The following is a 25,842-nucleotide window of genomic DNA, read 5'->3' on the forward strand; positions in this document are numbered from 1 at the left end:
CTGGATTAAAATCTTCTTTGAACTCAAGCAAAGTGAAATATATTGTATACAAAGTAATAATAAAGTTCTGGGATGATGAGCTGTTAATAATTGCTATTCTCAGCAGTACAATGATCCACGACTACTCTGAAGGACTTATAATGAAAAATTCTTTCCATACACAAAGGAGGAACTGACTGTCTGAATATAGATTGAATCATTCTCTCTCTCTCTCTCTCTCTTTCTCTCTTTCTTGAAGTAATTTTTTTAGGGTAGGAGATCTAAGTTTTCTTTCACAACATGACTTTTATGGAAATGTTTTGATAATTTAATATGTGGATTTTTAATGGGGGCTGGAGGTGGGGATAAGGGAAAGAACCTATTGAACCTAAAAGTTTTAAAAATAAATGTTAAAAAAAATTTGTTTTAAATATCACTGACAGAAAATAATTAATTTAAAATATATATTTAAAATATATGGAATAAACAAAAAAACTGATCAACTTGATCAACCATAATTTCAAAAGACTCTTGATGACATATGCTATCTACCTAAAGATAGAGAGCAGCCTGAAAAATATTATATTTTCTTTCTTTCTTTTATTTTTTAACATGGCTAATGCAAAAATTTATTTTATATAATATAGCAATACATAATGGATTGTGATGGGTTTTGCTTTTTTATTTTTTGGGGGGAATGAGGCAATTTGGGTTAAATGACTTCCCCAGGGTCACACAGCTAGGAAGTGTTAAATGTCTGAGGCCAAATTTGAATTCAGCACCTCCTGACTTCAGGGCTGGTACTCTATCCATTGTGTCACCTAGCTGCCTCAAGCTTTGCTTTTCTTGCCTTCTTAATAGGAGGGGTAGGAGAACAGAGAAGGAAAGAATTCAGAATTGAAAATAATGCTGAACTAAAAAAAAAAGGAATAAAAACAACTATGTGCTTGACCAACAAACACTGCATCTACCAACCAACACAGATGTGTGCCATTCAAATAAAAACTCTGAATAGTTTAAATGAATAAAGTAGCTGAAAGCAATAAGGTTTAATTCATACTAATACAAATGATGAAGGGAAAGGCAGATTTTGTTCTTTATGTTTCAAGCTTTCTTGCTGGATTACTCTTTAGTCTATTTTTATATGATAAATTATTTTTAAAATATTTTTCTTTGACCACATTTTGTTCTCCCTCAATTACTGTTATCAAAAGAAATAAATACCTCATTAGGAATAACTTTGGTCACAGAAATGGCAATTAGCAGTTTGCATTTAGTTTTGGATATGTAGTTACTGGTATGATTAATAACATTAAAATATGCTTTCTACATTTCTAAATTTGTACTTCAGCAAAACAGTTGAAGACTATTATATTCAGAAATTATGATAAGAAAACAATGTGTGATTTTAAGAAAAAAAAAATGACGATATGTGCCAGGTAGATGGCACAGTACACAAGAGTACTAGCCAAGGAATCAAAAGGACCTGAATTCCAATTTGGTTTCAAACACTTAATAGCCATACGACCCTTGGAAAGTCACTTAATCTCAATTGCCTTCCCCTCAAAAGAAGTTAAGATATTCACTAAATGTTTTAAGCTTATAAAAATAAGAATCTAGCGCTAAGACCAAAAATTTTCATACCTTCCTGAGAAGAGACAATAGGTGGCATATAATCAGGAATATATTCTTTTCTTTCTTCTGCATCTTTGCTCCCAGGTTGAGGAAACTGAAGTACATTGTTCTTGCTGACAGGAAATGAAGGAATTTGATGTGGAAAAGTGACAGGTTCAATATTGTGAATATAATCTTCTAATTCATGAAGATTGACCCCCATGAGTTGGAAGGCTTCACTGACATCATCCAAAATTGGGTCTGTCCGGCCATCTGAAAGGAAATCAAAGTCAGATCAAATGCACTGTTACATACTTTTGAAATAATAAGAATGCAGATTAGAATCACATCACCTAAAAGCAGTGGACATGGAATCAGTAGCTCTTTGTTCAGGACTAGTTCTACTACTCGTGATCCACATATAGATGATATACAAATCTGTGATGACAATTTTACTGTTGCAATCTTTCCCTCTTTGAAGTACTATGAATTACAATTTTTGTGCACAAGTTCTATTCCTTCTGTAGAATGGAAGCTCTCTGAGTGCAGGGTTAGTTTCACTTTTTGTTCTGGTATCTCCAGAGACTAGCACAAAGTTTGCATATAGCTGTGAGTTGTGAGTGCATAAAATGTGTTGTGTCTTGGCTATAAGAGTATTATGATTACTTGACATATCAACACCTTGTTTATATCTTTGAAATCTTTGGATTACATGCCTAGCAGTGACATCTTTGGATCAAAGAATATGGACATTTTAGGCACTTTGTAAATGTAAGATCAAACTAGCTAGGTGGTACAGTGGGTAGAGCACTAGGCTTGGAATCAGGACAACATCTTCATGAGTTCAAATAGGCTTCAGAAATTGACCCCAGGCAAGTCACTTAATCTTGTTCACCTCACTTCTTTATCTGTAAAATGAGCTAGAGGAGGAAATAGCAAACCATTCCAATATCTTTGCCAAGAAAATTCCCAAAAGGGATCACAAAAAAATAGCACATAATTAAATTGACTCAACACCAACAAACATAATTCCAAATTGTTTCCCAGAAAGGTTAGTACAATTTCAGGTCCTCCAACAATATATTGGTATGTTTCTCTTACCTCAGCTTCACCTGTGCTCACTGGTTCCATCTTTTGTCATTACTATTTACTAAATGTATGGGTTATCTTAATTTCTCTTCTTATTACTGATGTGGAGCAATTTATTATATGGTTATTAATAATCTGTAATCTTTTGAGGACTATTGATTAGTAAACTTTGACTATCTACTTGACTATCTATACTAAAACTATCTATTAGTTCATGACCTTATATATTTGTATTCATTACTCATGTTCAAATGGGGTCACAAAAAGTCTGCTACAATCAAAATGATTAAATTTATTGATTCCTTATGTATCTTTAATATTAACCCCTTACCAGATTTTGACTTGGGAATGGAAGGGGAGAAGTCAAAATGGTTTAAGAAGAAACATTTTTACCTAGCTCACTCACATACCACCTCCATAGGCAAGAAAACATGCCACACCTAAATTCTAATTGGGAAAGCCAATAAAAAGACAGTCACTATTCTATGGCAGCTTAGGAAAACAGAAAGGTCTAGAGTCACTAGAGTGGGTGCTGGCCTAAAGCCAGCATAGAGACAGTGGGAGTGGCGTATTCCAGCACCCAGGGACAAAAAAGTAGAGCCAGAGAAGAAAAGAAAAGAAAGAGATCCCAAGGAAATCCTGAAACTCTTACTGAGAACAAACAAAAATGGATATTATTTAGAAGCTCTGTCCTGTTACCCATTTCTAGATCATAGTTCCAGGGCAGAAAGGAATGGTCCCAAATGAGTGTCTGAGAATCCAGCTGTTTACAGAGCAAGGAATAAGTTCCAAAAACTTAGTTGTGTGGCTCTGTGCCCAATAGCAGAGTAACAGTTCTAACCTGTAGCCCAACACATAAATCTGCAATGGAATAATCAGGGAGGAGACCAAGACTAAGGGAGAGTGAGCAGTCCAGTTGTTCTGGACCTACAGAATCCCTCAGTGGACTCATAGTACTTGAGTCTTGTAGCAGTCTATGGAAACTCAACAACACACAAAGCAAAAGACTCAATCTGGATCAGAAACTTGCAGAGCTCAAAGCAAGAGGGCAGTGAACAGATCTCTTCCTAAATCATACCACATCAGAAGCATTGAAAACTTGGACGGCCCCAGGCTGAGCTGAAAAAGAAGCAAGACATAAAAGATAGAATCTCAAGCCAGATATCCCCCATCCTCAGAAGTAAGTAGAACCTAACACTAACTTAAAGTTCAAAGTCAAGTAATCTGGAAGAATGAGCATAAGGAGCTACTCTAGTGACAGGGAAACTCAAGACACAAACACAGAAGAGACTGCAAAGGAAATGAGGGCTTGGAATGATATTCCAGAAGGCAAAGAATCTTGGATTATAACTAAGAATAACCTACCCTGTAAAACTGAACATAATCCTACAGGGGGGAAATGAAATAAAAGGATTTTCAAGCATTCCGAATCAGAGCTGAATAGAAAATCTAACATTCAAACAAGGACTCAATAGAAATACAATAAACAAGAATGGGAAATCATAAGGGATTAAATAAAGTTAGTGTTTTTATTCCCATATGAGGAGATGATATCTGTGAACCCTCAGAACTTAAACATCACTAGGAGTCTGAGAGGGAGAAAAGAATGGAAAAGTAGACAAAAGGAATGCATGGGAGAAGAAGGAAGGAGAGAAAGAATGAGGAAAAATATTTCATATAAAAGAGGATCATAAAGAAGAGTTTATATAATCAAGAGGGAAATGTGGGAGAAAAATACTTGAGCCTCTCTCATCTGAAATGGTACAAAGAAGAAAGACTAACATCACAGTTGGGAAATTTATCTTACCCAATAGAAAAATTGGAAGAAAGGGGCTTAAGAGAAAGAAAGATAGAAGAATAAAAGGGAGAGTAGATTAAGGAAGGCAGTGAGAACAAAATAGGCTCAAAACAGAGGCAAAGTAAAAAGAAGATAAATATAAGAGAATAAAATGGAGGGAAATGAACAATCAGCCATCATAACCATAGACATGAATACGATAATATCAGTCACAAAACACAAGTGGATATAAAATGGATTAGAAACCAGAACCCAACAATATGTTGTTTTATTTTAAAAAAAACAAACAAAAAAAAAAAAAAACACATAGAAACAGAATGAAATCCATAGAGTTAAAATAAGATCTCGAATAGAATCTATTTTGTTTTAGCTGAAGTAAAAAGGGCAAAAGTGGTACTCTCTATTTCAGACAAAGCAACAGCAAAAATAAACCTAGTTAAAAAAATAAATTGGGAAACTACATTTTGTTGAAAAGCAACCATAAACAATGAAATAAAATCAATACTGAACATATGTATACCACACAGTATAGCTTCTACATTCTTAAGAGAATTATTAAATGAGTTACAGGAGAAAACTGCAAGTAAACTGTAAATAGTGGAGGACCTAATTTTATCCCTCAGCCTTAGATGAATATAATCAGAAGCTAGGGAAATGAAAAGAATTTTTAAAAACTTAAAAATGATAGCCCTTATACCCCAAAGAGATACTAAAAAAGGGAAAGGGACCTGTATGTGCCAAAATGTTTGTAGCAGCCCTGTTTGTAGTGGCTAGAAACTGGAAAATGAATGGATGCCCATCAGTTGGAGAATGGCTGGGTAAAATGTGGTATATGAATGTTATGGAATATTATTGTTCTGTAAGGAATGACCAGCAGGATGAATACAGAGAGGCTTGGAGAGACCTACATGGACTGATGCTAAGTGAGATGAGCAGAACCAGGAGATCATTATACACTTCGACATCGATATTGTATGAGGATGTATTCTGATGGAAGTGGATTTCTATGACAAAGAGACCTAACTGAGTTTCAATGGATAAATGATGGACAGAAACAGCTACACCCAAAGAAGGAACACTGGGAAACGAATGTGAACTAGTTGCATTTTTGATTTTCTTCCCGAGTTATTTTTACCTTCTGAATCCAATTCTCCCTGTGCAACAGGAGAACTGTTCAGTTCTGCAAATATGTATTGTATCTAGGATATACTGCAACATATTTAACATATATAGGACTGCTTGCCATCTTGGGGGGGGGGGGGGGGAAAGGAGGGAGGGGAAATAACGAAACATAAGCGAGTGCAAGGGATAATGTTGTAAAAAATTACCCTGGCATGGATTCTGTCAATACAAAGTTATTATTAAATAAAATAAAATTTAAATTTAAAAAAAAATGATAGCCCTCTGGATAATAAGGAATGGAAATAGAAAGGAGCGTACCTACTTTCTCAATGATGTATGACAACTTTACAAAAACTGGTCATAGCAACAACAAAAAGCTTTCATTTAAAAAAGCAGAAAATATTAAGTGCATTTTTTTTCTGATAATGAAAAAAATTACTTTCAATAAAGAGCCTTTGAAACATGGATTAAAAATTAATTTGAAATTAATTAATCTGAAAGAATAAGTGGTCAAAGAACAAATCGCAGAAACAATCAACAATTTCCTTAAAGATAAAGATGAGACAACATACTAAAATTTGAAGTATCCATGTAAAGCCATTCTTGAGGAGGAAATGTGTATCTCTAAACACTTGCATCAATAAAAGAAAGATCAATGAGTCTGGCATAGAACCAAAAAAAAACCCCTCAAAACCCAACAAATTTCAAATCCCCAATTAAATAGCAAACTAGAATCATGAAATCAAAGGAGATGTTAACAAAAGTAAAAATACAAGAGCCAATGAATTAATAAATAAAAACAAGGAGCATTAAAAATAAATAAATGAATGAATGAATAGGCCATTGGAAAATTTGACGTTTAAAAAGACAACTAAATTACCAGTATCAAAAATGAAAGAAGTAAATTCACAACAAATGAAGAAGAAATAAAAGTAATTATTAGGAGTTATTTTTCCTAACTATGTGCTAATAAAACTGATAATCTAAATTAAATGGATGAATATTTTACAAAAATATAAATTAACTAGATTAACAAAATAGGAAACAGAATATTTAAACCTCTCTTAGAAAAAAAATATTTTGAACAAGCCATAAATGAACTTCCTAAGAAAAAAATTCTAAGAACAAATGGATTTACAAGTGACTATTTCCAAACATTTAAAGAACAATTAATTCCAGTACTACATAACAAGAGACAGGGAGGATTACAGATGGCAAAATGAACAATTTTGATTATATAAAACTGCAAATTTTTTGCATAAACAAAACAAATATAGCTAAAATTAGAAGAGAAACAGGTAAATGAAGGGTGAAATCTTTACAACTAGTTTCTCTGATTAAAGCTCAATTCTAAGATTTACAGGGAACCAGTTCAAATATATAAAAATAAACTCTATTTCTAAAATGACAAATGATAAAAGGACACAAATAGATAATTTTCAGAAAAAGAAATCAAAGTTATCAATAACTGTATCAAAAAATTTTCTAAATCACTGAGAACAAAACAAATCAAAATTACTCAATGTTTCACTTCATACCCATTATATTAGCAAAGCTGACCAAAAAAAAAAAAAAAGAAAAAGAAAAAGAAAAGAAAAAAAATGGCAAATACTGGAGGAGTTATGGGAAAACAGGTTCAGTAATTCACTGTTAATGGAGCAGTGAACTGGGAAGCCATTTGGAACTATGCCCCAGAAGATATCAAACTGAATATACCTTTTGGCCTAGCAACACCATTTCTAAGTATATACCTCAAAAAGATTTAAAAAAAAACAAAAAAAACAATAAAAGACACATGAACAAAAAATAGGAATAGCAGCTATTTTCATAATGGCAAAGAATTGGAAACTCAGGGAATATTCAATCATTGGGGAATGGCTAAAGTTATAGTGTGTGTTGTACACATGTCTGTATGAGTGTATGTATATATGTACTAGAATGTTATTTATGCTGTAAGACATGACTAAAGGATAGTTTCAGAGAAACACAGGAAGACTTCTACAAAATGATGCTGAGTGAAGTGATTTTTTTACAATAATGTCAACATTATAAAGACAAATTGTTTAGAAAGATTTAGGAATTTTGATCAATACAATGACCAAGTACAATTCCAGAAGGCACAAGATGAAACCCACCTCCTGAAAGAAAGGGAGATAGACTCATACTACAGATAAAAAAATATTTTTTGGACATGGTCAATGGAGAAATTAGTTTTACTTAACTACATATTTATAATAGGATTTCTCATTTTCTCAATTATGAAGGCATTAAGGAGAGAATACTGATTTGAAAAAAAATTAAAATCACATTTTAAAAAGTGTAAAACTAAAAAACAAATGCATAAAACTGTTTTAACATGTAATTTGGGAAAGAAAATATTATTTTAATTAAATTTCAGAAACAGTCAAAACTAAGGTCTTGACAGCCAATATTTAACATTACAATACACCACAAAATTAATCTTTGACACCTGGACTGATTAAACCATATAGAATTAATCATGATCTAAATATTATTTTATGCTGATTTTGCACAGCATTTTTAATATTATTTAAGAATGGGAGACCATAATATTAGTCAAAACAAAATAAAAGTGAAACACGTCTCCTGATTGTTTATTATCTTCCTGGGTCAAATGAATGTATTTTTCTTTTATACTTCTTACTTAGGACTCTGGATATAACAAAAACTAAATTAATTTAAACCTACTACTGGAAACATTCAATGCCCACTACAAAAAATCAAATACAATTATTTAGAGCCTGGCACTAAAGAGCCATGAAATTATATATTTCTGAATAGCTTAAATCATAACTAAAATGCCTGGAGAGCAATTTGGAACTATGCACAAAAAGTTATTAAACTATGCATAACCTTTGCACCAGCAGTGTTACTACTGGGCTTATATTCCAAAGAGATCTTAAAGAAGGGAAAAGGACCCCCATGGGCAAAAATGTTTGTGGCAGTCCTTTTTATAGTAGCTAGAAACTGGAAATTGAATGGATGCCCATCAACTGGAGAATGGCTGAATAAACTGTGGTATATGAATGTTATGGAATATTATTGTTCTGTAAGAAACAACCAGCAGGATGAATACAGAGAAGATTGGTGAGACTTACATGAACTGATGCTAAGTGAAATGAGCAGAACCAGGAGATCATTGTACATGGCAACAAAAAGACTATATGATGTTCAATTCTTATGGTCATGGCTCTCTTCAACAATGACCAGTTTCAAATGTTCAGCAGTGAAGAGAGCCATCTACATTCAGGGAGAGGACTGTGGGAACTGAGTGAGGACCACAACATAGCATTCTCAGTCTTTCTAATGTTGTTTGTTTGCATTTGTTTTCCTTCTCAGGTTTTTTCTTTTTAGATCCAACTTTTCTTGTGCAGCAAGATAACTGTATGGATATGTATATATATATATTGGATTTAACATATATTTTAACATGTATTGGAATACCTGCCATCTAGGGGAGGGAGTGAGGGGAAGGAGGGGAAAATTTGGGACAGAAGGTTTTGCAAGGGTCAGTGTTGAAAAATTACCCATGCATGTTTTGTAGATAAAAAGCTACAATAAAAAATAATAATAAAGAAAAAAATAACAACTGGAATGCTTGTGGGTACTAACAAATAGTAATAAAAACAATGCAAAATTAATTTTTAATGTCATAAGCATAAATAACAAATGAAGATTCCTATGAAAATACAAGTAGAATAATCTTCCTATAAATTCTTGTTGTATAAGATGTTGAATTGAACAGATAAATTACATAGCATAATTCTGACAGCCTTGACAAAAAGGTGTTATCTTTTAAAAGGGAAACTTTTTCTACCTTTAACAGATACTAGGAGTTGAAAAATTAGGATTGAAATTAAGATCGAAAAAAGGTTCTGTATCACCAACCATAACTTCTCATTTTACCTCCAGTCCTATACTGTCTAAAGAACATAAATGTCTTTAGATAAATGTCTAAAGAACATTTTTATTTGGGTATTTGATCATTACTTTAAAATTAAACTGTTTTAACTGATCTCCTTCCTACCCAATGCAATGCAAAAATGCCTACCCTTTTGAATTTAACTATATTACTAGCCCAACTATCATTCCAATACAGAAAAGGTGGGCTCATTTTTATTTTTATTTTTTTAATAGTTTTTTATTTACAAGTTATATGCATGGGTAATTTTATAGTATTAACAATTGCTAAACCTTTTGTTCCAATTTTTCCCCTCTTTCCCCCCACCCCTTTCCCTAAATGGCAGGATGACCAGTAGATGTTAAATATATTAAAGTATAAATTAAATACAAAATAAGTATACATGACCAAACCATTATTTTGCTGTACAAAAAGAATCAGACTCTGAAATAGTGTACAATTAGCCTGTGAAGGAAATCAAAAATGCAGGCGGACAAAAATATAGGGATTGGGAATTCAATGTAATGGCTCTTAGTCATCTCCCAGAGTTCTTTCGCTAGGTGTAGCTGGTTCAGTTCATTACTGCTCCACTGGAACTGATTTGGTTCATCTCATTGCTGAAGACGGCCAGGTCCATCAGAATTGATCATCATATAATATTATTATTGAAGTATATAATGATCTCCTGGCTCTGCTCATTTCACTCAGCATTAGTTCATATAAGTCTCTCCAGGCCTTTCTGAAATCATCCTGCTGGTCATTTCTTACAGAACAATAATATTCCATAATATTCATATACCACAACTTATTCAGCCATTCTCCAATTGATGGGCATCCATTCAATTTCCATTTTCAAGCCACTACAAAAAGGGCTGCCACAAACATTTTTGCACATACAGGTCCCTTTCCTTCTTTAAGATCTCTTTGGGATATAAGCCCAATAGTAACACTGCTGGATCAAAGGGTATGCACAGTTTGATAACTTTTTGAGCATGGTTCCAAACTGCTCTCCAGAATGGTTGGATGTATTCACAATTCCACCAACAATGTATTAATGTCCCTGTTTTTGGTGGGCTCATTTTTAAATCATTTCTTTTTTTGTCCTCAGCCAATTAACTAAGCATATATTGTTTGAAATGTGTTCAAATTTATTCTGACTTACATGAACTGATGTGAGTGAAGAACCAGAAGAATGCTGTACACAGTAACAACGCTGTGCACATAGATCAACTTTCATGGACTTTACTCTTCTCAGGAACACTATGATCTAAGACAACTTTAAAAGACTTGTGACAGAAGCCTTGTGATGGAAAATGTTATCAACATCTAAAGAAAGAACTGTGGACCCTGAATGCAGATTGAAGCATACTATTAGTCACTTTGTTGTTGTTTTTTCTGACTCATGGTTTTTCCCTTTTGTTCTGATTTTTCTTTCACAACATGACTAATGGGAAAATATGTTTAATATGATTATATATGCATAACCTGTATCAGATTGACTGTTATGTTTAAGAGGTATGAGAGGAGGGAGAAAAAATGGAAGTCAAAATCTTATAAAAGCAAATGCCACCAAGGTGGCGCAGTGGATGGAGCACCAGTCCTGAAGTCAGGAAAACCTGAGTTCAAATCTGATCTCAGACACTTAAACTTCCTAGTTGTATGACCCTGGGCAAGTCACTTACTTGCCTCAGCCAAAAAAAAAAAAAAAAAAGTAAATGTCAAAAACTAATATATATATATGTATATATATATATATATATGTATATATAATATATATTTTTTAAATTTTAAACAATGTATTCTTTCCCCTTCATTCCTAAAAGATACAACCCTAGCTAATTCCAGGATTTTCCTTCTTGAACATATTTTCACACTACAATGGATTAATTTTCCCAAAGCGCACAATGTGTTACTCCTTTGCTCTAGAAATCAATAGCCTATAATGCTTCATATTGATGACTACTTTGAGACAAGTTTTTGCCAAACTTAAATATTCACAGTATCTCATTGTTGTCTTCCCACTGTCATCTTCATGTTCCCGATTCAGTCTCCCATTCCCAGAATGGACTTTCCTTGCCCAGCCTCTATCTCTTACCTGCTAAGATTGTCATCCCTTAAAAGTTGATTTTAATCTTGAAAAGTTTGATTTTAATTATCTCTTCCATGAAGTCTTCCCCATTAAATTTAATTGCTGTGGGAGTACCCACAGCAATGGAACTTTTAATTCTCTTCAACATTTATATAAAAAGTCTTTTCGGATCACTCTTTTGCTCTTTTCATAGTCTATCCTAAATTATAGTTGTATATCTATGTCTTATTAAATTACATCTTCCCCTACAAATTGATCCAACTCTTCGATAAAACAATTTCGAATTATGCTTAGGAAAAAAACCAAAATGTCTTTTGATTCTAAGGTCCCATTGATAGGTATATAGAAAGATCCCATGTACATTAAAACACCCCTAGCGTAATCTTTTGTAACAGCAAAGAATTAGAAGCAAAGTCAAAGTCCGTTGATTGAATAATGACAAAAAGAAAAGTAAAGTAAAAGTAATGCAGTAATATTTCATTACATTTACTTTTCTTCCTCATGGAATTGTGATTGGTCATTCTGTTGATCATTTAGTATATTTCAAAGTTGATAATTTTGACAATATTGCTGTTACTATACCAATTGTTCTCCTGATTTTGCTCACTTCATACTGCATCAGTTTATATAAATCTACCTAAGTTTTTCTAAAACCATCCCCTTCAGCATTTCTACCATAATAGTATTTCATCACATTCATATACTATAACTTGTTCAGCTAGTCCCCAAATGGTGGACATCCATCCCCTCAATTTCTAATTCTTTATCAACTAGAAACAGAACTGCTATAAATATTCCTATATAAATGGGTCATTTTCTAGTTCCATGATTTCTTTGGAGTATAGAACAAATAAGTAGTATTACTGGGTCAAAAGATATATACAATTTAGTAGCTTTTGGGACATAGTTCCAAATTCCTATCCAGAATGGTTAGATGAATTCAAAGTTCTATCAGAATTACATTAGTGTACCTATTTCATTGCAATCCTGTCAGCATTTGTCAAGTTCCTTTTCTCTGATAATTGTATATTTAATATATTTGACTGATCAACCTCTAAAACCAAGAGCAAGCATTCTCTGTAACTGAGATATGCTAGAAGCCTTCTCAATATGATCAGACATGGAAAGATGACTAAAGCCAGATTGTAGAGAGCTTTAATGCTGAACAGAGGTGTTTTCAATTATTTTAATGGTAATACAGAGCCAGAGAAGTTTCTAAAACAATCAAGCAATAAGCCTTTATTACAGCAACTTCAATTAAGTCTTTAGACTAGGAGCACTTTGAAAGCAAGGAATGTCTTTTGCTTTGCTTTATATCTCCAGCATTTAATACAATACCTGAAATATAAAAGGCACATTCTAAATATTTACTAACTGATAATAAAGGGCCAAGTATTGTATTAGGATGCAAAGAGAAAAAAAAGCTTATCCTCAATGAGCTTATATTTTAAATATATACCTAAGTATATATAGAAAAAACTACCAAGTATCTTGCAAGGGAAGGCTTTAGGAGCTGGAGGATCAGTAAGGGTTTCAGGTAGATAGTAAACTACTTAAAATGAATATTGAAGAAAAAACAGATTCTGAGAGAGGAGGAAAGAAGGAATTCTAGGTATGTGGAACAGGAAGTCCAGTCAAGAGTTAAAGATGGAGTGTCCTCTGAAAAGAAAAGAAAGAATCCAATTCGACCAGACTGTAGAATGTGAGAAGTAGAATTATGTATAATAAACAGGGAATGAAAAGTCAGGGCCAAGCCTTATATGAAAAGCAACATATTTAGATCTAATCCTAGAGGTGAAAGAGAGCCATTGGAGTATATTAAGAAATCTCAATAGGGAGAGACAATAAGGCTCTGAACAATATAATGGAGAGTAAGCACCAGTTTTGAGTTATGTCAAATGATAAAATTTGGCGACTGAACAGATATGGAGGGTTAGGGCAAGATAATGGAGGGTATAAGGGATATAAAATAACTTATAAGGGACAGATATGAATGGTAAGAGTGAGAAATAAAGGATACTGCTAAGATTGTAAACTAAGGAGATGGGAAGTTGGTGAGAGAAATTAAAAAGTTGGGAAGGATAGGTTTAGAGTGAAGGATAATAATTTCTGTTTTAGACATGTTGAGTTTGAGATTTTTATGGGCTATCTGGTGTGAAATGTTTGAAAGAGAAAAGAACACCTAAGATAGAAGCTTGGGGCAGCCCCCACAATAGGGAGCAGAATACATGTGAAAAGCAGGGGAGTGACAGTGTCCGAACTGTGTAGAATAATTATTTGCCAATTCTGTGCAGGATGGATTAAAAAAGATTAGATTCAAGAACCAATGAGGAGGGCCAATTAGGAGATGGCAGAGAAGTAATGAATATCTAGATTAAGACAGGTGTAGTATGAATAGAGAGGAAAAAGACAGATGCAAAAGATTTTAAGGGGATCAGTTAGTTAATAAAAATTTAAGTGCCTATAATGTGCCAGGTTATGCTAAGCACTAAGCATACAAAAAGAGGCAAAAGAAGTCTTTGCTCTCAAGTAGCTTAAATTAATTAAGTTACAAGTGAACAAATATGTAGAAACAAGCTACATATAGGATAAATAGGAAACAATTAAGAAGGGAGCTACTAAAATTAAGAGATTGGGCAAGGCTTCCTCTACAAAAACGGAATTTTAGTGGGATTTAAAAGGAACCAAGGAGACAGAGAAGAAGATGGAGAACATTCTAGGCATGGGGAGAGTCAGATAAAATGCCCAAAGCCAAGAGATGGAATGAATTGTTCTTAAAACAATAAAGAAGCCAGCATCACTGGACCAAAAAAATATATGGCAGAGAATAATGAATAAGAAAACAGGAATGGTAAATGGAGCTAGGTTATGAGTTTTGAATGCCAGAGGATTTTGTATTTGATTCTGGAGGTAACAGAAAGCCCTTTTAGAGGGAAAGGAGAATGGTCAGGAAAATCAGTTTGATGGCTAAATGGAGGAAAGATTAAAGTACAGAAAGTCTGGGGACAGGCTAATCTGCCAATAAGCTACTGCAACAGTAAGAGCATAAAGTGAAAAGAGCCCATCCCAGGGGATGGCAGTATCAGAGAGGGGGTATATTGCACACATCTTTCAAAGGTGAAAAGCAATATGGTGAGAGACAGGATGACTCCTAAATTGTCAGCCTGAAAAACAGAGGAGACAGTTTTGCCCTCAAAGGTAACAGGAAAGTTAGGGGATTGAGGAGAAGGTCTAGAGGGAAAGATGAGCTCTATTTTGGGCATACTGAATTGAAGATGTCTACTAGACATGAAGTTTGAGATGTCAGAAAAGAAGTCTGAGATGTTAGACTAGAGGTGTCAGCAGAGACTAAGGCAAAATAGATAGCGCTAAGAATATCAGCATAGATATAAAACTGAAACATAAGAGTTGATGAAATAGTCAAGTAAAACAGTATATAAAGGCAGAAGAGAAGAGGTTCCAGGACAGAGTGGAGGAACATATACAATTGGAGGATGTGACCTGAAGGAAGACTCAACAAAGGCGACTGAGTCAGACAGCTAAGTGGAGGATCAGAAGACTGCAGATAGAAATAAGATAGCATCAAGAAGAAGGTGGTCCAAAAAAAGGGAAGAGGGTGATCAACAGTGTCAAAGGCCACAAAGAAGTCGAGAAGAATGAGGTACGAGAAAAGATTACTGGATTTAGCAAATAAAAGGAATCCACTCCACTTACAGTTACAAGAAGTCAACCCTCTGGGGCAGCTAGGTGGCGCAGTGGATAGAGCACCAGCCCTGAAGTCAGGAGGATCTGATTGACTCAGACACTTAACACTTCCTACCTGTGTGACCTTGGGCAAGACACTTAACCCTAATTGTCTTGGGGGAGAGGAGGGAGGAGAGGGTTGGAAGGAAAGAAAGAAGGAAAAAAAAGGCAACCCTCAATCTGTCTCTTTGCAGTGTCCAACTATTGAATCTGGTTCTGTTCTCTAGTCAACAATAAATCTAATCCCTCTTCTAGATAATCCTTCAAATAATTGGAAAAGAGCTACCATGTTCCTCTGAGTCATCTTTTCTATAAAACGAACATTCCCAGTTTCTTCAACTAATATGACATTTTCTCATGTCTCTTCACCATCATGACTATTCTTCAGTTATCAATATCAATTATAGTACCCAGGAAAGAATGCAAGGTGGTACGTTGAATATTTTGACTACTTAAATGTTAGGGGATAGCTTTGGTTCTCCCGTAGTTCTATTCTTATCCTAATTTTGTTGCTAATGCAGATCTGCCTCTACATACTTGCATATGTATACTCTGACCCTTAATGAATTTCTAAGGGGTGGGGGATGTGGGGGTGGTGAACAGTGATTAGAAAGAACCACTGGAAGGCAAAGAAAAAAGAAAAAATGGTCACTCAATGGAATAGAAAAATTTCAAGCTTTCATAAAGACCAGAATAAAACCAAAAATATGACCTCAAATATTAAGACCCATGAGAAGCATAAATAAGTACAACGGGGAAAAAAAGATAAGGGACTCAATAGAGCTAAACTGTATCACTAATAGTAAGTTAGAAGGAATACAGATAAGCAGTATGGTTATAAGATGAATTTGAGGGAACGACATTTCTTAAATGACATCAAGGGATGAGAAAGAGGAGTATACTGAGTGGAGTGGAGAGATAGAATGGTATAAATTATTTCATATGAAGAGGCCTGAAAAGACCAATGAAAAGGAAGATGGGAGGATCAGCAATGAGCATCACCTGAACCTTACTCTCATTAGAATTGGCTCAAAAAGGGAATCATATAGACAATCAGTTGAATATAGATAGATATCTATTTTATCTAACAGGGAAGTAGGAGGAGAGGAGATTAAGTAAAATGGCTAGGAGGTGGGGACTGACAGGAGAGGGCAGATCAGGGGAAGTGGTAGACAAAAGCACAATACTGGTGAGGAGGGAAATGGTGAAAGGAGAGAGTGGACAAACAGAAGGAAGAATATAATGAAGAAAAATACATACAAAATAATCATAACTGTGAATGTGCACATTAGAAGAGCAAGAATAGAATAGAATAGAAACTCAAATCTATAGGATGGGGAAGAATTCATGACCAAAAAAGAGATAGCCTTACAAAATACAAAATATATAATTCGGATCATATTAAATTAAAAAGCTTTTTTTTTTTTTAACAAACAAAACCAATGGAACCAAGATTAGAAGGAAAACAGAAAGGTGAGAAACAATTTATGTCTCTGATAAAGACTCAAATCTTTATCAAATTTCTCAAATATATATAGAGAACTGAGTCAAATTTATAAGAAAACAAGCTATTTCTCAACTGATAGCAAAGGTAAAATATTTTAACAGGCAGTTTTCAGATGAAGAAATTAAAGTTATCTATAGGCATATAAAGAAGTGTTCTAAATCACTTTGATTAGATACATGCAAATTAAAACAATCTTGAAATACTACTTCAGATTGGCTAATATGGCAAAAAAAGGAACAGTGTAAGTGAGAAAACAGAGATACTAATGTACTATTGGTGGAGTTGTGAATTGATCCAGCCATCCCGGAGAGCAATTATGCCTAAAGGACAACCAAATTGTGCATACCCTTTGACTCAGCAATATCACTACTATTATCTATATCCCAAAGAGATCATAAAAAAGGGAAAAGGACCAATATGTGCAAAAAGATTTATAGTAGACTTTTTCATGGTAGCAAAATAATGGAAATTAAAAGGATGCCCATCTATTGGGAAATGGCTTAACAGGCTGTGGTATATCAATGAAATGGAATATTATTTTGCAATAAGAAATGATAAGCAGATTTCAGAAAAACCTGTAAAGACTTGGATGAACTGGTGCAAAGTAAAATGAGCAGAAACAAGAAAACACTGTACACAGTATCAGCAACATTGACAATTAACTATAAATGACTCAGCTCTTTTCAGTAATACAATGATGCAAAACAAGTACAAAGGACTCATGAAGGACAATGCTATCTATATCCAAATAAAAAACTGATGGACTCTGAATGCAGATTGAAGCATATTTTTTTCACTCACTTTATTACTTCTTGTGTGTCTTTTTCTTTTTCACCTGTTTTCTCTTTCATAACTGTGACTAATATAGAAAATATATATGTATAAACTATATCAAATTGCCTACCATCTTCAGAAGAGGACAGAGGAGGGAGGGAGAAGAATCTGGAATTCAAAAATCTTACAAAAAATGAACATTAAAAATTTTACTGATATGTTATTGGGGGAAAAATACTACTGAAAAGCAAAAAATAAAATAAAATAAAAGGAATGGCTTCATCAAAAACAATTCATGACAAACTAACTTTCCAGCATTTGATAAATATGAGAAAAATATTTAATGGGGGAGGGAGAAATCTTTGCTATACCACTTGGTGAATATATGTTTAATATTGATATTACTTCATTATCTATCCTCCCATATCTCTTTTAATTAGATCTATCTTTGCTTTTATTTGATCTGAGATCAGGATTGCTACCCTTGCTTTTTTTTACTTCACCTGAAGCATAGTAGATTCTGCTTCAGCCCTTTACCTTCACTCTGTATGTATCATGCTTTAATGTATTTCTTGTAAACATCATATTATAAGATTCTGGCTTTTAATCTAGTCTGCTATTCGCTTCCATTTTATGGGAGAGTTCATCCCATTCACAATCACAGTCACAATAACTAATTCTGTATTTCCTGCCATGTTATTTATTTTCCCTACATTATGCTTTTCTCTTTCCTTTCCCCCTTTTCTCCTCCCCAGTATTTTGCTTTTGAAGACTACTTCCCTCAAATAGTCCTCCCCCCCTTTAGAGCCCTTCCTCCTTTTCATACCTTTCCCCTAATACTTCTATTTTCCCTTCTATTAGTCTTTTTCTTTCTTTTCCCCCTTTCCCTCCCACTATCCTGTAAGGTGAGACAAGTTTCTCTGTGAAACCAAATATGTCTAATATTTTTTCTTAGAGGCAAATCTGATGAGAGTAAAATTCACACAATGCTTATCCCCCTTCCTTCTTTCCCTCAATTATAATAGGTTTTCTTTGCCTCTTCATGAAATGTAATTTCCCTTATTTTACCTCCTTTTTCCTCTTTTTCTATCAAGGGGGAAATCTTTGACATAAAAATTTTTTACTAAAAATCTAACACCCAAAATATACAAAAAATTGAAATATATGTTTAAGAATTAGAGCTATTTCCTACCATTTAAGTGGTAAAAATATAAGGACAAGGTTCTCAAAAGGAAAAATACAACAATGCTCCAAATTATTAATAAGAGAAATGCCAATAAGACAACTTTGAAGTTCCTCATCACACCTATTAGATTGGCAAAGGCAGCAAATCGGGAAAATGGCTATTGCTAAAGAGACTATGATAAGATAGGCATACTAATGCACTTTTTGTGGCACTATGAATTAGTCTAGCCATTCTGGAAAGCAATTTGGAACTATATTTCAAAGCCACTAAACTCTACATACCTCTTGATCCAAAGATACATATACTTCAAAGACACACAGGACACAAACACACAAAAATATTGACGGCAGAGCCTTAAGTTATAACATGAAACTAAAAGTGGTAGCCTAAAAGTGGGGAATAGCAGAACAAATTGAAGCTGTGAATGTAATGAAATATTATAACACTATAAGAAATGACAAAGAAAGATTCTAAGAAATTCTGGGAGATCCATATTGAACTAAAACAAAGTAAAATAGGAACAATGTGCACTATTACAATAACGTAAGGGAAAACAGATTTAAAAGACTACATAGCTTAGATAATGAAATGAATAATCAGGACTTCATGGGGGAAGAGGAAGGGATTATTAAGTACCTACTATGTGCCAGGCACTAGATTAAAAATGTTTTATCAAAAAAAAAAAAAAAGTCCTTTACAAATATTATCATATTTTATTTCAGAAAATCAATCACGAAAGTTTCCCTTCCTCTCATAGCTTCCCCCCCCCATAGAGGTGATGATCTAGAGAAAAAATAAGATGAACATGTCCAGACATGACCAATGTGTTGATGAATTTGCTAGACTATACTTAATTATTATAAGACTATGAGGACTTCAATTTGGAAGTAGTATGGAAAAATAAATGGCTCTGAATTCAAAGGACAAAGATTCATATTCCAGCTCTGATTGATGTTGACTGCCTGTATAATTGCAAGTAAATCACTTAACCTTCCTGAGCCTCAGTTTTCTCTTCTATAAAATGAGAGATTCAGACTAGATGTCCTCTAAAATCTTTTCCAATTCTATAGCTATAATTCTATAATTGATCTATGATGATGTGAAAAAAAAATTTTTAAGTCAATAAAATATTTTAAAATATACAGGAAGAAAAAGTTTAGAAGAGGACAAATTGCAATTTTGTTATTAATTTAATGTACATTTTAAAATAAACTGTACATAACCGAATTTTATAGCTTTATATACTATCCTCTTTCTATTCTTTGATATTGAAACATTTCTTTCAATTAATGATTAGGTTCATAATAAAGAAAACATTTTTAAATGATATAAAAAATCTCAGTGAATTAATACACCAAAGGATCACTTAGATTTGAAAAGTTATCAAATATGATGGGAAGTAGTGATCAAAAAAAATGTAAAACATTACTACAATCTTAATATAAAGGAGAGATTTGTCAAATTGAATTGAATGAGAGAACCACATGAATACATACATGCCTAAATATGTATCTAGGTAAATCACATATACATGATAGATACATGTATGTGTATGCATATGTGCATATATTTATTTATATATATACACTCTATGTATGAAGGAAGAAAAAAAACCTTTATCATTTTCTATCTGTGTAACATTAGATAAGTAATAACCTGCATCTCAGTTCCTTCATTTGTAAAATGTGGGAATTGTACCACATGGTCTCTGAGGTCCTTACCTAAACTGCTCTTTTACTAACCCCAGGCACTTCACTCCCTGCCCCAGGCAGACGAGTTGGAATACTCTTTACTCCCCAGTTCTACTTCCATGTTCTTTCTTTACATATGTTACTCAATAACCTTTCCCACCTTCTTGAGTGTGATTCAACCCATATGTATGACCCAATCAAATTTAAGTAACTGTTGGAACTGTCTTTCAACAATTTCAGTGCATGGCTCACAATCTTTTTTACCTCTTCATCTCCTGTCCTCATACTAAGGGATTTCAATATAAATACTGATACTTCCTCAAATACCCAAACCTACAAATTCTTCAGCTCACTCATTTCTCATATAACCTACTCCTCCATCCCACCTCAGTGATATAGACAGTCATACCCTTGATATTACCATTACCCACAAATATTCCTCTTTGGCATTTATGAATGACATTCCCCATCTTATCAGTCTATCATTATTCCACCTTGTTCTCCTGCCAGAACAACTCCAAACCTCATTCCTCATCCTTACCATTACCTCCAATCCTTCAACCCTACAGTTATTCCCAGGCTATCACTCCTGCACTAGTAACACTCTACTCCCTTCCCAATCATGCGCCTTTGGTGAACCAGTTCAACACTCTGCTGATCTTAAGTGCCTTACCCTCTTATCTCACCATCAATCTTGCCCTGCCAAACCTCAAACTTCTCCTACCATCCAATATCTTCCTTCACTCTTATTCACATGCTGCTAAGTGAAACCACAGAAAATCATGAAACCATACTGACCAGGTCCACTACAAATCTGTTACATGATCTCACCTGGGCTCTTACTAGAGCAAAGAAATTGTTTATATCTCTTTAATCAATTCACTATCTCACAGCTCCTTTTCCAAACTTTTCCATTACTTTTAAAACCTCCCATGGTTCCCTCAGCCCCAGCTCTGAGCTGAGAACTTATCCTCATATTTTATTGAAAAAATTGAGATCCTTTGCTAAGAACTCCCTCTTCTTCCCTCTTCCTTATCCCACATCATTCAGATAATTTTCTTTCCATTGACTCACATGAAGAGATAGTCCTTCTCCTTGCCCAAGCAAGCCTTTCTACAACGACAAGTGATCTCTCAATTGTTCTTGTCTTCTCCTGCAGAGTATCCTTTCTATTATCCCTAGACTCTCATTAATCTTCAAGCTCTGTCTACTGGCTGTATCCCTATTGATAACAAATAGGACCATACCTCCCATAACCTCAAAAAACCCTCACTTGAGCCATCAGCTCCACTAGCTAATGTCTCCTATCACACTCTCTGCCCTTTTTAAAGCTAAACTCCTTGAAAAGGCCATCCAAAAGAGCTGCCTCCATTTCCTTTTTTTTCCGCTTTCTCTTTCTCCACTCTTTTTCCACAACTCTCTAAAGACTGGCTGACATTCTCCAATTGATAAATGGTCAAAGGATATGAGCAGACAATTTTCAGATGATGAAATTGAAACTATTACCACTCATATGAAAGAATGTTCCAAATCACTATTGATCAGAGAAATGCAAATTAAGACAACTCTGAGATACCACTATACACTTGTCAGATTGGCTAAGATGATAGGAAAAAATAATGATGAATGTTGGAGGGGATGCGGGAAAACTGGGACACTGATACATTGTTGGTGGAGTTGTGAACGAATCCAGCCATTCTGGAGAGCAATCTGGAATTATACCCAAAAACTTTAATCCAGCAGTGTTACTTCTGGGCTTATATCCCAAAGAAATACTAAAGAAAGGAAAGGGACCTATATGTGCCAAAATGTTTGTGGCAGCCCTGTTTGTAGTGGCTAGAAGCTGGAAATTGAATAGATGCCCATCAATTGTAGAATGGCTGGGTAAATTGTGATATATGAATGTTATGGAATATTATTGTTCTGTAAGAAATGACCAGCAGGATGAATACAGAGAGGTTTGGAGAGACTTACATGAACTGATGCTAAGTGAAATGAGCAGAACCAGGAGATCATTATATACCTCAACAACGATACTGTATGAGGATGTATTCTGATGGAAGTGGATTTCTTTGACAAAGAGACCTAATTCAGTTTCAATTGATCAATGATGGACAGAAGCAGCTACACCCAAAGAAAGAACACTGGGAAATGAATGTAAACTATTTGCATTTTTGTTTTTCTTCCCGGGGTTATTTTTACCTTCTGAATCCAATTCTCCCTGTGCACCAAGAGAACTGTTCAGTTCTGCAAACATATATTGTATCTAGGATATACTGCAACATATTTAACATATAGGACTGCTTGCCATCTAGGGGAGGGGGCGGAGGGAGGGAGGGGAAAAATCAGAACAGAAGCGAGTGCAAGGGATAATGTTGTAAAAAAAATTATCCTGGCATGGGTTCTGTCAATAAAAAGTTATTATAAAATAAAATTTAAAAAAAAAAAGAAACTGAAACAAATAAATAAATACTGTCTGAAGTCTAACTTCCAACATCATCATTCAACTGAATCTGTTCTTTCCAAAGTTACTGATCATAAAATTGAAATGATCACCATAAAATTCCTAAGAGTGTCCTCTTCTCTTCTGACAATACAACCACCTAAGACAACTGAACTGCTGCAATAGCCTACTGGTCAATCTCTGTATGTCAAGTTTTTCTTTATTCCAATCCATGCCAGACTTCAGCTTTCAAACTGATCTTCCTAAAAACTTAAGTCTAACCATATTATTCCCTCTCCCATTCAATAAATTCTAGTGGCTCCCTTCAGAGTGAAATATAGAATGCTGTCTTTTAAAGTCCATAAACCTGCAACACCTTATTCACCACTGTGTGTCATCTTTAATTCTGAGACATCGATCTCTTGGATATGCCCTGGATAGTCATCTCTCAGCTCTAACCATTTTCACTGGCTATCTCCTCAGGTCTGGAAAGTCTCCCTCTTTATTTCAATGGCTTCCTTGAAATCTCAGCTAAATTCCCACATTCTATAAGAAACCTTTCCCATTCTTAGGGTCTTCCCTCCCTGGGGGTACACATGATACCCCCAATTTATCTTGTATATATACCTTGATTACATCTTTCTTTGGGGTATGAGGTTCTAAGAGCAGAGATTGTCTTCTGGATCTTCTGCTTTTCTTCATATCCCTAATGTTTAGCATCTGCATAGCAGTCACTTTATAAATCCAAGGTGAACATGAATCTGACATAGGAATCAACCAGTAATTTCTAGTTGTCTAAAATAACATCAGAAGTTATAATAGGGAGTTATCAGGAGTGGACTGGAGGAAATGAAGAGACTACAAAAAGCTATTTCTCACTATTTTTCAGGCTCATTTTGACAGCAAAAGGACCTGTAGCATTTATTAAATAACAAATTACTAACTTATGCCAAAAACAAAAAACTACATATAGACAAGAATCTAATGTTAACCCTTGAAAAATGGGCTGCAGAGTACTTGAAGGACCCTAATACCTTACTCTGAACTATATATTTACTCTGAACCATTAGTAGAAGGAAGGTAACAAATCCCTCAACTGGATGAAGATGAACATGGAAAGAAGGGGTTAAGGCATGGCGTGAAATGGACAAGCTGCACCAAAAGAGGCTGGGCACAGCAACGTGTTTATGAAATGGAGAAAAAAAAAGGAAGCATCAGTATGGGTCAAGACATTGAGAAAGAGCCAGTAAATACTTCGCGGACATCGAGCTATCCCTGAGTGTGGCGTTTCCCTAGAGAGAAGGAAGGCCGGCAAGTCTAAGAAACTGTCAGCAGATGGGGCGCCTGTGACAACTGAGCGCGCTAGTTTGCTGATCCCGGAGGGAAAGGGATCAAGGTACAGCTTTGGGGAGGGCAGAGAGCAGGAGGAAGGTTAGGAAAGAGAACTATCCGCAAGCGTTAAAGAAAAGAGGCAGAGAAGAAAACAAGGGGTGAGTGTGCAGCGGCAGCGGGGACTCGGGATGTCAAGAGGGTGCTGGCGGGAAGTTGGCACCTGAGAGGGATGCCCCAAGAGGTGAAGAAGTGTTCCGGGGTAACAGGCGGTGAGGAGCACGGGGTAGGAGATTCAGGGGTCGGAGGTCACACCAAGAGAAGAGCGGGGTCGGGGGCAGAGGGCAGGGGTCAGGGGCAACCCTCCCGCCTCGGCCCTCGACTCACACAGCTCTGAGTAGCGATGGCAGCCCCGGCCGAGCTGCTGCAGGTACCGCTGCAAGACGTCCGTGAGGAGGTGGCAGGCGCTGAGCTGCACCGAGTCCCAGCCCAGCGCCTGGCAGATCTGCGCCACCGACACCCGCAGCAGCGACCGCGAGTAGCTCTCGCACATCCCGCTCCACGGACTCCCGCGCCGCCTCCGTCTTCGCCGCTGCCCCACTCCCACTCGTGCTTCCAAGCTCAGCGGGCCTCCTGGGCCATCGTCCGGGACTCCCCTCCACCGCCACCACGTAGGGGAAACCGTTTCCCGGACTCCCGGCGTCTACCTCAGAGCCTCAGCTCCGCCGGGCGCGCCAGCCTGAGAGCAGCCATTTTGGATTCGCCCCGCCTCCGTTTGGGGGCGGTCTCTTCGACGAGGCAGCACTAAACTGTTGCCGAAAGCATCGATAAGCAGCAATTCCCACCCCGCCCTCTGCCCATTGATGATTCCGGCTGTCTTCTTGGTCCCATGGACTGCCGGGGCAGACACTCACATGGACTTGGGGCTTCGCTATTTGCCCAGCGCTTCCCTCCTCTCAGCAGCCCAGCCCCGGGCTTGGAGGGAGAGAGCCATAATAAAGTCATCTCATTTCCATTTTGCTAACGAAACTAAAACCGCCAGCCGAGGTACCTAATTCCAACCCTCACTTTCTGTAGGGTCAAATGCGGGATCGGAGAAGTATAAGAGGGATTTTCCACTCGGCCAGGGAACCCACGTGAGAACGCGGCTGCTCGTGGATAAATCCCAGGCTGGCTGAGGATCCCTCTCTGAAGTTACAGCATAGTCATATTCATGTACACCTTTTCAATACAAAGCGCTCATTATGTCAGAAAAACATGTATTTTGGTCATTTAATTTTCTTTTCAATTAGCAAACATCCATCTTTCCCAATACTCGCGCGCGCTCAGAGACACACACACAGAGAAACAATATGCATAGTAGAAAAAGAAATTTCCACGTTGGCCTCAGTCCCCTCCGATCTTTCCATTCTTCTTAGACATTACTCTCCACTCTGTACTTTTCAGTCCAACGACAATGGCCTCCTGGCCTCCTGTCCCACGGAACAAAACACACCATCTCTAGAGTCTGAGCATTTTTTTCTGGCAGTCACCCATGCCTGCAATGATTTTTTTT

General features: G+C 35.7%; 1 protein-coding gene across 1 annotated transcript in view; it reads right to left on the reverse strand.

Annotated features, from left to right (window-relative positions):
* Nucleotides 1-25,131, reverse strand: part of TAF3 (TATA-box binding protein associated factor 3) — a 244,318-nt gene extending 219,187 nt beyond the window's left edge. The window contains exons 1-2 of the mRNA XM_052000587.1: nt 24,675-25,131; nt 1,624-1,866 (exon numbers count right to left, since the gene is read on the reverse strand). Coding sequence (XP_051856547.1) covers nt 1,624-1,866; nt 24,675-24,840 — 409 coding nt within the window. The 5' untranslated portion in view covers nt 24,841-25,131. The remainder of the gene's footprint in view (nt 1-1,623; nt 1,867-24,674) is intronic.
* Between the last annotated feature and the right edge of the window lie 711 nt (nt 25,132-25,842).

Source organism: Antechinus flavipes, chromosome 5 (assembly GCF_016432865.1).
Source record: "Antechinus flavipes isolate AdamAnt ecotype Samford, QLD, Australia chromosome 5, AdamAnt_v2, whole genome shotgun sequence".
NCBI lineage: Eukaryota > Metazoa > Chordata > Mammalia > Dasyuromorphia > Dasyuridae > Antechinus > Antechinus flavipes.